This window comes from Mytilus edulis, chromosome 1, assembly GCF_963676685.1.
Source record: "Mytilus edulis chromosome 1, xbMytEdul2.2, whole genome shotgun sequence".
NCBI lineage: Eukaryota > Metazoa > Mollusca > Bivalvia > Mytilida > Mytilidae > Mytilus > Mytilus edulis.
Window position 1 is genome coordinate 123,022,132 of NC_092344.1, and position 15,310 is coordinate 123,037,441.

The 15,310-nt window shown below is 33.5% G+C and overlaps 1 protein-coding gene across 1 annotated transcript in view; it reads right to left on the minus strand.

The window, feature by feature from the left end:
* The window catches only part of LOC139505419 (hemicentin-1-like), a 34,393-nt gene that overhangs the window by 1,445 nt on the left and 17,638 nt on the right, over nucleotides 1–15,310 (minus strand). The window contains exons 12-18 of the mRNA XM_071295034.1: nucleotides 10,807–11,112; nucleotides 9,777–10,073; nucleotides 9,035–9,331; nucleotides 8,392–8,688; nucleotides 6,308–6,613; nucleotides 1,689–1,991; nucleotides 864–1,166 (exon numbers count right to left, since the gene is read on the minus strand). Of these exons, the coding sequence (XP_071151135.1) occupies nucleotides 864–1,166; nucleotides 1,689–1,991; nucleotides 6,308–6,613; nucleotides 8,392–8,688; nucleotides 9,035–9,331; nucleotides 9,777–10,073; nucleotides 10,807–11,112 (2,109 nt within the window). The remainder of the gene's footprint in view (nucleotides 1–863; nucleotides 1,167–1,688; nucleotides 1,992–6,307; nucleotides 6,614–8,391; nucleotides 8,689–9,034; nucleotides 9,332–9,776; nucleotides 10,074–10,806; nucleotides 11,113–15,310) is intronic.

Here is a 15,310-nt window from a genome sequence, read left to right on the forward strand (position 1 = left end):
GACAAACATTAGTTATACCAAGATCAAAAGGATAAACATATGTTAAAACGGATCAAATGGGTGAACTTTCTTCATATGAGGATAGAAACACTTCGTTCTAATGTATTTTTATATGTTTTCGAGTCTTACCTCAATCGTAAAAATAAATGCAAAAGTAAGGATTTTTGACTTTTGATACGCATTATTTAGATTATTTAATGTAGTATAGAGCTGCTAGATAAAGACAAAATTCCGCAAAACAGACTTGTTGGCACTCACATCACATCTTCCTATATTTATTGTTAAATAGTTTACTAAAATAGACCATAGACATACAACAACTCCTGCAGTTTGTAAGGTTCTTCTGACAGCTTTAGAAAAGATATCAGTTTACTACATCTACATGTTACATATACTATTGGTTTGTGGCATCGGATTTGACCCTAAAATTGTTATTTATTGGTAATATTCATTATGTAGATAACAAATTGAACAAACTGTTTACTTAAACATCATGTCTCTCCATCAATGTGTTTCATTATCAAGATCGAAAACGATGAATTTCAAATAATTTTTAAGGAGGGGAATACTGATTGTTTGTTTGAAATGATAGTATATCAAAAAGTATTTCGATAGATTCTCATAAATTAAGGCAACAATAGTTTACCGCTGTTTAAAAGTCATAAATCGATGAGAGAAAAAAAATCTGGGTCTCAAACTAAATTCGAGGAAAATCACAAAATCGCCGAGTTTGGTATTTATGTTTAATTCATATAAAAGGGTTTAGATGGTCTTAACCTATCTTTGCAATAGTTTTTCCTCTAATATTGACCATTTACTACCCCCCCCCCCCCCTATTAAATTTACTATTAATCTTAACTTACCTCCCGATACACTGAGGAATATCTGTAAACTGATGCCTGTGCCAACACTATTCTGGGCATTACATGTGTAATATCCTTCATCAGCAAACACAGCACTGATTATAGTCAAAGATGGTGATGTGATAGAGGATCCTGAGTATTTACTCGTCTGGAAGAGATTGATATTTGTTGCTACTCCGTTCACATCTTTTTGCCAATACACTGAGGTATGAACAGGATTAGCTGATACGGTACAATTCATGGTAACGGACGAACCAAATGATACAATATAATGTGACTGGGCACTGGTCACCACTGGTATTGCTATAAAGATAATCAGTTAAATATATGAATTATTAGTCAACTAATTAGAAGATTAGATAAAATAAATTAGAAAAGTATATTCTACAAATCTTTTTCAAAACCCCAAAACAACAATTAATCCTACTCTAAACACAATATAAAGATCGAAGGGTATTTGCATTTAGGTTAATCTAGTTCGGCGCAAATGAAAATAAATAAAAAAAAACATGTGTCTAAGAATAATATACAAATCAGAACACATGCAGCATCCGATGAATATAGTGTAATATAAGTTTACTGTGGACAATTATCACACTGTGAATACATTTAAAAAAAAAAAGAACTATTTACTGTTGATTAGTCGGACTTTGCTATGATAATACAAGACTTTACATATGATAAAACATGTTTGACTCATTTGCGTTTCAATGTTGGTGAATGAAAAAGTAAAATATTCCAAAATAAGTATTGTTGTATCAAATTAGCGTAACTAACTTTTTCATTTGTACTGTAGTAAGAAGGGGAAAATATTCATTTACTTACTGCCTAGAACGTTTAAGAAGGTCTGGGTACTAGTTCCTGTGCCAACGGAGTTTGTTGCTTGACAATTATAGTATCCTTCATCGCCCTCATCACAGTTATAAATTGTCAAAGATGGCGTACTGACAGTAGCACCTGAATATTTAGTAAGATTGCTGGTAACGTTTATTGCATCAAGTGCATTATTTATCATTCTATTCCATTGAACACTGGAGGCTGACGGGGTGGCAAGTATAGAACAAGTCATGGTAATCGAGTTTCCAATAACAACAGTATAGCCTTGTCCGACTGTTACCGAGGGTACATCTACAAAAGGTTCAACATAAATACTGTATTTTATATGAATCGCAAAGGCATACGATACAGTTTTGATTACAATTTTGCATAAAGGCTATTTTTTACCTGATTTAATCAAATATGTAATAAGAAATATACCTTGTTGTATATAAAAAAAGAAGTTTTTTTTGAGTAAATAGAAGACAGGAATACATATTTTTTTTGGTTTTAAAAGATAGACAGAAGCTGGTTTTTTTTTTGTTAAATTAAAAGTAAATTCTGTTATATAATTGGTATATAAATTTGTGCATTTTGTTTTAACAAATAACTCATATTTATAAAACTATTCATGAAATTGCATTATTGACTTTTGCCTGAAAATTGGTACACATAATTTTCATATGTTATCAAACCAATTGTCATTTTAAAACATAGTGGTCCATGCACTCGTTTTTAAGATTAATCAGTTTGAATGATAACAAACAGTCAAAAACTGATTTTTTTCCCGAATAAGTCGTAGTTTGACGTCGCTAAAATAACAATAAATGTTAGCACCGTCATTATCTCCCCTGTACCTGTATCATATTGCCTTAATACAATCGTAGTGCCTTTGCTCTCCGTGTTTGTTACTGTGCTTTGTTTCATAGTTTGATACCACGTATGTTCTCTTTTATATTAAAAAAAATGGTGGAGTAAAACACATTAGTTTTTTTTATGTCGGATGAGAGGTTTCATTAAAGGAGAAGGTATGACAAGGCCTTTTTTGTCCGATTAAAATCGAAAATATATACTGAATAGCATCATTCTATCATACCCAAACTGTATATTATAATCAATGTAACAGTTGTTAAACTAGTTGCCACTAAGGCTTTTAAATTTACACACTTCATGGACAAAGAGCCAATACAGCCGACATAGTTTCAACTTGGGATTTTGTCATTAATACTAAAATTATCATTTACTTCAACTATGTTAATGTCCATTATATATTTTGATCAAACACTGTACTCGAAATAGTCATTATTTGTAAAAAAACAAAAACGCTAATAACGACAGTATAAATGAGAGGCAAATGATACCAGAAGGACATCGAAATTGATAGATCGAAAATAAACTGACAACGCCATGACTAAAAAAGGAAATAGACAAACAGACAAATTATAGTACACAAGACACATCAAAGAACACTATTGTAAAATAATTAAAGTCTCTCTGTTAAAATAATAAAATGAAATTAACTTTAAAGTCCATCATTAAAATTAAAACTTTTACCACAGTTTGTTATAGTACGGTGTCACATTTATTTCACGTTCTTTTTTCTTGTAAGTTTCTCCCTGTAATCCAATTCCTGATATAAGTAAGGCTGTTTGAACTGAGATTTTGATTTTCCAATTCCTTGTAAATCATCGTAAAAGCGTTTGTTTTTGTTAATGTCTCTTGTCAACATTAAAGCTGATTTGTCTGTTTCAGTTACTTTCAACGGATCAGTGGTTCTTTGTTTTGTCCTTGAAGTGTCCACAATTGTAGAAATATGTTCAATGTTAATAGTATTCCTCTCTGTTTCATCATCGGTAGTGTGCGTCTCTTCTGTTTCTCCTAAATTTGTAGTACGAAAGTGTGTTTCGTTGATTGAATAGGTTCTTTTGAGTGGTCCTGAGAGTAGGTATCCTAGTTTGGACTTTACTGCTGTTGGTCCCTCGCCCCTAATGATATCATCCTCGACAATATCCCAGTATTGGTCAGCTCCAACAAGCAGTCCAATTTCAAATGATGTATCCACAGTTACGGCGTATGCTAATCTTACGTTTTGCAAATACGGCAACTGTTTTGCAGTTTCAATGTTTGTCTTAAATGGTGCGGCGATTTTAGGTACAATCAAAACATCGACTGGTATTTCTTGGCCAGAGATAGTTTGTATCTTCACTGTTGTTGTGTTTAACTGTTCAATAGAGTTGTTTTCATTATCGTCTCCAAATTTAGATAGCGTAATTGCTTCACTTCCTGTGGTTTCTAACTCCAATTTCTCTGCTAAATGTCTTGTGATAAATGACCTTGTGGCGCCTTCGTCAAAAAGAATTTTTGCATCAATCGGTTGTTCTTTGTATCTTAGTGGTGCTATTGCGGTTTTTAATAAAACATTTGGGCGATCACAATTTAAAGATGAATATAAAACAGAAATCTCAGATTCCTCCGCGTTGTGTTTTTGTACTGTACTTGTACTTGTAGTTTCTTTATCATGATTGTTGTTGCATAGGCTTGTGTGGTGACGTCTATCACATTTCTTGCAGTTTGATTTAGATTTGCAATCTACTACGCGGTGTCGCCCTAAACAATAAAAGCACAATCTATCTTCTTTAACAATTTTCATGCGGTCATTCTGGTCTGTATATTTAGTACATTCTGACGAAAAGTGGGGTTCCTTGCAGTATGCGCAACTAATTTGATAAGATTTCTGTGGTGAATTGGTTTTTAGCCAGTTTTCGCGAGATTTTGTGTTTGTGTAGAAGGTAGCTGTAGTACTAGGACTTTCAAATGTTTCTGTACTTCTACCAGACTCTAAAATTGCCTTAAAAGTTCCTTAAAAATAGATCCCCTAAGATCACCAAGATACCAATCTGTTGAACCGTGCTCACGTGTTAAGTTTTTGCGTATTTCACTGGGCATTTTGTTGAGTATGACTGGTACTAATAACGAGCCGTACGAGTCTTGAGCTTGTCCAAGTGATTCTAGTCCTCTTATGTATGTCTCTGTTCTGTCATAGTAACTTCTAAGTTGCGAAAGCGTATTCTTTGGTGCGGGTATGTCTAGTAGTGCTTGCATGTACGATTGAGTTATCTTATGCTTTTGTCCGAATCTTTCATGTATGAGTTCAATAGCTTTGTTGTAGTTTGTGTGCGTAAGAGCAAATCCGGCAATTGTGTATGACGCTTCTCCCTCTAGTAACGACTTTAGGTAATTAAACTTTTGAACGTCGGCAAGAGTGTTGTTGTTGTGAATTGCGGAATCAAAAGAATCCCAAAAGGATTGTCATTCAAGTACGTTTCCATCAAATGTAGGTAAATTCAATTTCGGTAGTTTATGAAAGTTGCTGCTATTGACGCTTGAATTTGAACGTAAAGACGTGAAATTGAGGCCAGTATTTTGTGAGTCATCTCTTCTGTTATATACGGGGTCAACATTTTGAATGGGCTGCAGTGTCTCATTGTGCGGCGAAAAACTTCTAGCGGCTGCATTTAAACTAGATGTATGAACGTGAATAAATTTACGAATTTTACGTATTTTCGTCTCTAAATTCAATTTATATTCATCTGTGTCAAGTATCTCTTGCTCTATATCCTCCTCTTGTATACTATCTAAAATGTTCTTATCCAAATCCTTCAGAATATCTTGCTTTTCCTTTAATGTATCCAGAATTGTTTCCAGATCGTCCTCTTCCAGATTTTCTTCTGTTTCACTGCTCTCCTCAAATCTTCTTAAAATCCTAGAAACTGCGCTTCTGTGTCCCGCTCGTATAGTTTCAGCTTTGAAGTCATCTTATCCTGGTCACGGCACCAATATCGTAAAGTGGTTTTACTAAAACTGCATGTAATATAACAAAGACGTCTAAACTGTATGAATTTGTATTGATGACTGAAGTACAAGATAACGTCATAAGTAAACGACGTTCGATATACAATAATGCCGCGTTACGCTATCGAAATTGATAGATCGAAAATAAACTGACAACGCCATGACTAAAAAAGGAAATAGACAAACAGACAAATTATAGTACACAAGACACATCAAAGAACACTATAGACTAAGCAACACGGATCCCACCAACACAGGGGTCATCTTGATGACACCTAGTGACATGTATAGGCTATCTTTGTATGCTTATTTATACAGATTATACTTACCAGATCATCGATCAAATTGACACAATTTTCAAAGGCTTGAATAAGTAAGTTTATTTATGATTGTGGTCCCTTTTGGTTCACACAAAGTTGTCCATACAGTGTTTTGTAATCTGTCCTTTTTCTTTCCGTCTTTATCATGATTTTGTCGAGATCTTTATGATATATGAGGGTTTTTTTGTTCAATTTGTATCTTACTTTTTACTTTTTTTTCTCTGTATTGACATTTATTTTCATTAAAATGCCACATAGTACATAAAAGTCATGTTTATACAACACGAGTATCTATAAATAAAACAATAATAGTCATTGTTTCTTTTTTGACAAATAGCACATATCAATTATAGAAAAGCGATATCATCAGAATGTAATTACTTTTTGTTTATTAATAAAAAAATCTTAAAATTAAGGCGGCTTATGAGCATCAGTCTAAGTTAAATACAAACTTACTGGCAACTACAGAAAGGTGAGTTTGTTGACTCTGTCCAGTTCCGACACAGTTTGTAGCGTAACATATATAGGAGCCTATGTCATTACTTTCGGAATTCAAAATTGTTAGAGACGGGGTTCCTATTGTAGATCCAGAATATTTGGTCGTGTTAGTGGTAGAACTGATATTTGTCTGAACACCATTTGTGTTCTTTTGCCAGTACACGTTTTGTACTGAAGGAGTTCCGGAAACAGTACATACCAACTGTACTGACTGTCCATGATTTACACTATAGGATGACTGTGGTACAGTGACTGTTAATATACCTGAAAATCGAACAGCAGAAATTTAGATAATTATTGATTCTACAACTCCCTTATGTGAAATACAATATTTCCTAACTAGAGTCTGTAAAACTTTCAAAAATAAACAACACTTGAGGCTCACTAATCATTCTAAACATTAGATCAAAAATATTGACAGTAGCGAAATATCGTATTTTAGGAGATATATTATGCATGGACTGTATTTCTTTATCGTTATCATTTTGTTAAGTTTCTTCTGTTACCTATTTTGACATTGGAATCGGAATACTTTTAAACTGAGTTTTAAAGTGAGTTTACTTTTTACTGTGCGTATTGCTATGTGTTTCCTTATGCTACATTGATAAGATATATAGGGGGAGGGACGAGATCTCAAAAACATGTTTAACTCCGCCGCATTTTTGCGCTTGTCTCATTGGTGGCCTTCGACTGTTTTCTGCTCTTTGGTCGGGTTGTTGTCTATATGACATATTATCTATTTCCATACTAAATTTTGTATTTAATGATCTGTGTAAACAATATGTAGACGTTTATTCCGAATTGTTTTTGATAATCAATAAAAACAAAGTTGGCTCTAGCTAGTTTGCCAGGTGACGTTAGCAGATGTGATCTCTAATTCTTCGCCGACTATTCTTTTATTGACCTGTTGCTTATATCCTGTTATTCAATGATCTCAGTTTCTAAATAAATAAGTTAATATCAATATGTTAAAATTATTTCTTGGCGCAAATACAACATTTCTATCCTGGTATCTATGATGAGTTTATTTCGCTACACAAAAGTTAAATTAGATGCAGATAAGAACTGTATGCATTTCATTTTACGTTGAATGTTAATTTCTGATTAATATGTACATATAAATAAACAGTAGTATACCGCAGTTTGAAATTCATAAATCAGTTCAGAAAAAAACAAATCCGGTTTACAAACTCAATCTGAGGGAAACAGCAAATATAAGAGGAGAACTACGACACAACAAAAACACAACATTAAAATGTAACACACATAGAAACGGACTATAATATAACAATGACCATATTCCTGACTTGGTACAGGACATTTAGATAAAAAACAAATGGTGGGTTGAACCTGGTTTTATGGCATGCCAAACCTTCCGCGCGCTTTAATGGCAATGTTGAATATAGTATAAAATGACAACATTACATGACAGGACTACAATACAAATAAATGGGAGCACATATAGGACAGAGAAACACACGAATAAAAGCTAAGAAAAGGTACCAGGTTAAAAATATAATACACCAGACGCGCGTTTTGTTCATACAAGACTAACCAGTGACGCTCAGATAAAAAAAAGTTTGTAAGCCAAAACTCGAAGAGAATTGAGGACCAAAAGTTTCGCCTAATACGGCTAGGGTTTTCTGCCTTGGATAAGAGCATCCTTATCATTTAGAATAAGTCATACTTTTGCAAACAGTACATTTTCTATAAAATGACTATATAATATATACATGATAAAACGAAGTGGTAGCTTACTACAGAATAGAAGCGGACACATAAAACAACCTAAACCAGCACATAAAAAACACAGCCGAGTTAGCCAAAGTCATCAACGCACAAAGTGACATCACATTTGTATTTCTAAAAGAGTAAAACAATATGCTCAAATGAGCTCACTGAACAAGCGGCAAAACACTTTAGCATTACATATGCAACGGTAAACTATTCAATGTTATGTGGATAGAGCCCTAATTGGATACAGTTGGCCTTATTAAAAAATCATAATATAAGATAAAAGAAGCAAATATAATTATACTTACTTCCTGTAACATCTACATATGTTTGCGCACTTTGACTTGTACCCACTGCATTTACTGCGGTACATATGTAATATCCTTCGTCTGTGTCAACAACATTCAGTATGGTCAAAGAAGGCGTATTAATACTGCCCCCTGAATATCTACTGTTTGATCCTATATAAGTTTGCTGTCCGTTAACTATCTTATTCCATGTCACGTTTGTATGAGATGGATTAGCTGTCACGGTGCAATAAAGCGTGACAGAAAGACAAATCTCCACCGAGTAAAAGTTGGATATGATCTGTACGGAAGGAACAGCTGTGAAAGATAAAATATTATGTATAAATCAGTTAATTGTTGGTCGATTTTATTTTTTACCATGGCTTGCAACTTTGTGATCGATTATGACTTTGAGTGTCCCTTTGGTAGGTTTCAACGCATATATAAAAAGGGAACAGCTGTAAACATATTTTGATGAAAAACATTCACTGATCCTTTCGTGTTTAAAAAATATGTTTCTTTGCACTTAACAGTTATGAGGAATAAAAAACATGTTTTGTTTCAATTTGCATGTGGTGGTAGTGGTAAATATTATATATTTATGTTACCTACATTGCTCTGCATTGTTTTGCTAATTTATATATTCATATCATGTTATACATACTTCCTTGTACATCGAGGTAGGTCTGAGAACTTTTTCCAGTTCCTACACTGTTCGTAGCATAACATATGTAGAAAGCCTCGTCCGTATTGTCCACATCAGTGATAATCAAATTAGGGGATGAGACTGTACCACCCTGGTATCGCCCTGATATAACTACTGTTGAAGGTACAGTATTTTGTATTTTCTGCCACGATATACTAGTTTCTGTTGGTGTAGCAACAACATTGCATTCAATGGTGGCTGTATTTCCGTAGTTCACTGGGTAGTAGTCTGACCCTATAATTACTGTTGGGATACCTATGGAACAGTTGTTGTATACGTTAAAATTACAGACATAATATACATAGGACAAATAAATTGAGTATGCATCAGTTATCACCAATTGATGCCGTCGGAGCTTAAAATAAAATTTTGTTATCTCTATTCTAATGAATCTGACAGAAAACAACGTTAAAAACATGTATTTAAAATCTGTCATATATCGTCTGCGCTTGTGCGTACGTTCCATAGTATCAACGGCCAATTGATGCCATGACAATTAGTGACGTTATCCAATCAAGATGAACACAACACACATTGTTGCATTAGAATTGAAGTTTTGTAATTGTGTCTAAGGAAAAGTGGAATTGAGTTATAACCATTTTTTTTTAAATTGTTCTGCAATCACTAAATATTGTTTAATTTAATGTTTCTGTCAATGTTACAGCTTACAATGCGTAAAATGAACCCATGAACTACTTACTTCCAAGGACATCTAAATAACATTGGGAACTTTGACCGTTTCCAACACTATTCGTTGCAACACATACATAATATCCTTCATCATTGAGTGCTGCATTCGATATTGTAAGAGTTGGACTGTTTACTGTAGCTCCGGAAATCCTCCCGGATATTGTTACCGTTGTCGTTACACCTATTAAATGTTTCTGCCATGTGACTGAGGTATGAGGAGGGTTGGCTTGAATAGTACACACCAGATTTATACTACCTCCGATGTTGACAGTGTACACACTTTCTTGAATTGTCACTATGGGTATATCTGTTAAAAGTGAAAAATAGTCTTTATCATTTAGTCCACTGCCATTAGGGATGTTGGATAATGAACGAATTTTGCTCAGAACAGTAAAGTATTACACAATCTAGTGATTTTTCTGTTGATGCTACTTACACAAATTTTCAACTAAATGATCTTTAAAGTATACTGTTGATTCATTAATTTTTGTGGATACCAAATTTTCAGGTTTCAGGAAAATCTGCAGTTTTGTAGATATTTTATTTCGTTGTTTTGACAAAGACTGCATATAGTTCTTTAGAAAACTTGTAATTCGTTGACATTTAAAATACGTGGTTCCTCTGTATCCACAAAAGTCACTCTTTTTACGAAATTTGGTACACAGCAAATAATGATAGTTTCACAGTAATTAGATAATATGGTCGAAAAATAGCATTATTCGAAATGTTCTATCATCTATTCATATTACAACATATGTGGGTTTTGTCAGCAAATCATTGAGGTAAGTTCTGTTGGTACATGTACTTGCACAACTGAATCGCATTAGAGTTAAATGAGTACCTGAATCAGATATTGTTATTTCAGTATAAGTAAGGCATAATAAGTGTCTTCCATCGCAATGTTTGCATAGCTTCAATATTTGCAGTATAATTAAGCATGTAAGATAAGAATCATTCAAAAGGTCAAATTTAAGAGCATTGCTGATCCAAAACGCCGAAAGGTTTTGCAAGATACAGCTTAAGTAATGTTAAAAACTTACTTCCAATGACGTTGAGATAAGTCTGCTGACTGTTGCCAGTTCCAATGCTGTTTGTAGCATAACATATATAGTTTCCTTCGTCCGATGGTTGAGCGTTAGTGATAACCAGTGACGGATTAGAGACTGTAGAACCACTGTATCGTGAGATGGAGGAGGTTGTATCAATACTTTGTTGTTGATTGTTAACAATACGTTCCCAGTATACATTAGTGGCAGAAGGGGAAGCAACAACAGTACAACCAAGAGTCACAGTGACACCAATGTTGGTGTTGTAATTTGATAAAGTAACAGTAACTAATGGCAGATCTACAAACAAAAATGATTACTTATTCATTTGTCACAACATTAATATAGAGCTATGTAAATTAAATTATTTGATGCTTTAACACACGATTCATTATTAAAAATTAAGCTACAGCAAAGTTTATCAGCTGAGTACTGTTTAACAAATACTAATGATTTATGTATTTTTATTTTCTAGTAATCATTCATTTAGTTTAAGCATATTTATTGATAGTGGATTGGGAAACAAGTTTTTCAACTTATATTAACCCCTTTGCGCTTTGCGGGTGCGAGTGCTGCCTTATAGCGGCATTAGCCTACTCTTTTTCGAAATCTATAAGGGTGTCTTTAACGTGCAAGAGATATGGCTCTCTCTTAACACGGGTCAGCCATGTATCGTCCCTTACCGACGGACTATAGGCGAGTGACTTATTTCAAAAAGGCGCTTAGTTAACGACTTTAATGCACCCACCTAACACACGGCTGTATTATATATCATTCGAAAGCTGTTAATCTGTATTTTCTGTTTTGCCCGGTCGTAAAAAAATCGTACGGTGCAATTTTTGTTAAATCAAGGTGAAAGGTCACGAAAAAACATTCCAATTTTTGCGATTACTAAATAAAACGCCATTTTCTAATTCTTGTACCATAAAATTTTCCAAAAGATCATATGAACTTTATGGAACATGATACATAATTTCCAAATCAAACAAAAAATAAGAGATTTGATGCGCAAAATTTCCCGAAAATTGAAATTTATCACAAATCCTAAGAAATGAAAAATTATTCAAAAAGCAAAATATATCTTGGGGTATCGATATTTGTATGCTAAAAAAATAGATCAATGTATATGTTTTAGGTCAAGGAATATTTGTTTTGTAATTTTAAGATGCAATTATTTATTATTGTTCATGGAACAGCCTTCTATTGAAGTGTTTGCAGTTGCCCCAAAATCTGTCATCTGCAAATAGCGATCATTTTGTTAATCTATGTTAAAATAGCACATCGCGAATTGTGAATATCAGGGAGGAGAATAATTTTCCATAATAAAAGAAGGGGTATTTAAAGTAAGAAAAGAATCTATGCGAGGTAATTGAGGTTAAAATATGTTTTTTACGAAGTCAAACATTTTGACTTTTTGTAATCATGTTTAAATGCAAACATTACTTTACGACTAAATCGTAGGCAACATTGAAATAAGTAACCTTGTTTAGAAACACTTGGTTGTCTAAAGCGGGATGTAAACGAACTAAATAAAATGCGGCTGCTTCTTATTTAGTTTAAAATCGTGTTATAGTAAGTCATATTAAATGTGTTTAGAAGTTTAATCGCTTTAATTATTTGAAGAAAAGAAGCTTTGAGTATTTTCTACATAAGCTTTAAAAATACAAATGCATGTCATTGTGTATGTAAAACACTATAAGCAGTTGTGAAATAACAAAATGAAAAAGTTAAATACCCTTCCTGACCTCATAAGATCATTCGCTGTTTTAGGAGTGTTCGTTTTCATGGTATGCTGTGTTTTTTGGACTGTTGTTCGTCTCTTGGACTTTACTTTTATTTTGTTCATGGTTTTAATTAACTCTATTTGATTCATGGTTTGAGATGTTGATTGTCCCTTTGGTATTATTTTACTTTAAAGACAATAACTTGCAGTAATGAAAATCGGCCAAAAAATCATCTCAAAGTAAAGTGAAGAAGATTAACGCAATAAGACAAATATCCGCGAAAATAACCTAATTTGCTCACGGTGATATATATATAGAACCAAATCGTTATCATGATACATTTAGCTACACTGATCTATAGTTTTTAAACCTTTTACTACTTGAATAGTGACGAAGTATATCAAAGGGACATCAAACTCATAATTAAAAACGAACTGACAAAGCCGGACAAAAAACGAACAAGACAAGCAACAGTATACAAAACACAACAGATAAAACTACAGATTGAGTAACACAAACTCCCCCCAAAAAATTGAGTGAACTCAGGGGCTCCCAAAGGGTAGGCAGATCATGTTCCACATGTGACACCCGTATTAGTTTAAACATATTTATTTATAATGGATTGGGAAACAAGTTTTGCAACTTAAATTAATCGCTTTCCACTTTGCGGGTGCGAGTGCTGCCTTGTAGCGGCATTAGTCTGCTCTTTTTCGAAATTTACAAAGGTGTGTTTAACGTGTATGTATGGCTCTCTCTCAACACGTGTCAGCCATTTATCGTCCCCTTCCGACGGACTTTCATCGTTTCCTCAAGACCATACTCACAAATGGTGTCAAGGAAGAGCCGAAAATTCAGTCACGGAACGGGAATCGAACCAGGAACCTTTTTGTTAGTAGTCCGATGCACTAACCACTACACCACGGCTCTCTTTAACCCATCTTGTGGCTCATGTATTTCCTAACTCGGTGCCAAGCCTTATTCGGTTGGTGACATTCACGGCAGAAATGACGACAATTTGGTTACGTCGATGGAACTTATCAGTCGTCATCTGGCGAAACAGATATCATATAATTGTCAACCAACTCGTAGTGGCGTCCATGAAATTTTCAAAGGGATGATTTCAACTTTGCATTTGAACTCTGGTTTAAAACATGTTTAAACCACCATTTTTCTTCAAATGTCCTGTACCAAGTCAGGCGTATGGAAGTTGGTATCGAATAATCTGTTTCTTTGTATGTTGGCGTTTGTTTTTGTAGCAGTTCTGTGTTTCTGTTATATCGTTGTTTTCCTCTTATAGTTGATGCGTTTTCCTATGTTTTGCTTTGTGACCCGGATTTATTTCAGTTACAAGTAAATCGATTGATGACTATTGAATAGCGGTACACTATAGTTGCCTTTATTTCAGAGGAGTTGAGGCTCAATGAAATCGGTCTCCTCCTTTAGTATAGATATGCAGGCGTTGCTATCATGTTTAATGTTGTTACATAGAAATGAAAAGTTTATAATTTGGTAGTAAGGGGTGTTTTTATGGGTTGTTTTATGCTCATCTCTTTTGTCGTCAAACTTGTTCTCAACCAACCCTCATTATCGATTTCAAGATACGTGATAAAGTAAACTATATCTGTTGAGTCTTTTATTTTCAATTTCAATGGAAAATACGAGTCCAACATTGTCACAATTTTTGCACTATTCAGTGAGATTACATCATCTATATAATGGAAAGTGAAGTTTCAAGATAATGATAGCTTCTTCTCAGTCGTCATCAGAAACTCTTGCATGAAGTCATCCTCGTATAAAAAATGAACTAGTCATTCAAGCTATTCAGGAAGTCTAGAATCGTTGCGTATTAATGGATATTTTTTTTTCAAAATTATTCTTATTTGATGAATTAATGCATGTAAACAATGAACAATGCAATTTAAGCAATCAAGTAGTCAAGTTTTATAATGTGTTTCCTAGTTTTTGAAATTCTTTGAAATTTCAATTTTCATCAATTTATTTTCTATTTATTTTGGTCTAAATTTTCAATTCACATTAAATAAATAAAAGGTCTTGTCATCAATATTTATAATGAAGCTACAAATCAAACAATTAGAAAAGTCGAAATATGTTCATTTCAGTCTGGTAGTTACAATGCAGGTTGCAATCTCTTAGTTTCACCCCCTTTATTTCAAGCAATAAGATGATTCGCGAACATATTTTTTTACTCTAAATTTTTCAGATTCTTAAGAATTTGTTTATTAAATCTAATATTGACCACATACAATGTTTCAATAGGAAGAAATGCTTAAAAGCTGTTTTTTCGCAGATGGTGGTATTTTGGGCAACTGTATGAGTTGTTATGATTTGCTGTTTGATTAGAAGTAAGTATAATTTTAGGAAATTTTATGATGTCAAAAACTTCTTTGATAGTCATTACAGGATTTTACTTAGTTTTAATTGATAAGCATTTGCACCAGAAAGAAAAATTTGGGTTTTCACACATTTTGTTAACTTTTACTCGAATTTCAGAAACATATGCTCTCTGTCAAAAACACGCTTTAAATATTAAAAAATGCATTTGAATAATGACTGTTAATCTTTCTGCTAAAAGTTTAAATTGTTTGCATATGTGAATTAAGTATATAAAAGTCATATTATGCAATCGGGCTGAAATCGTAGAAAATATGCACTTATTCGTCCTTGGCCTTTGATCTTGATTTGATGAAAATTGCACCGTACGATTTTTTTACGACCGGGCAAAACAGATAGTACAGATGTGTAGCTTTCAAATG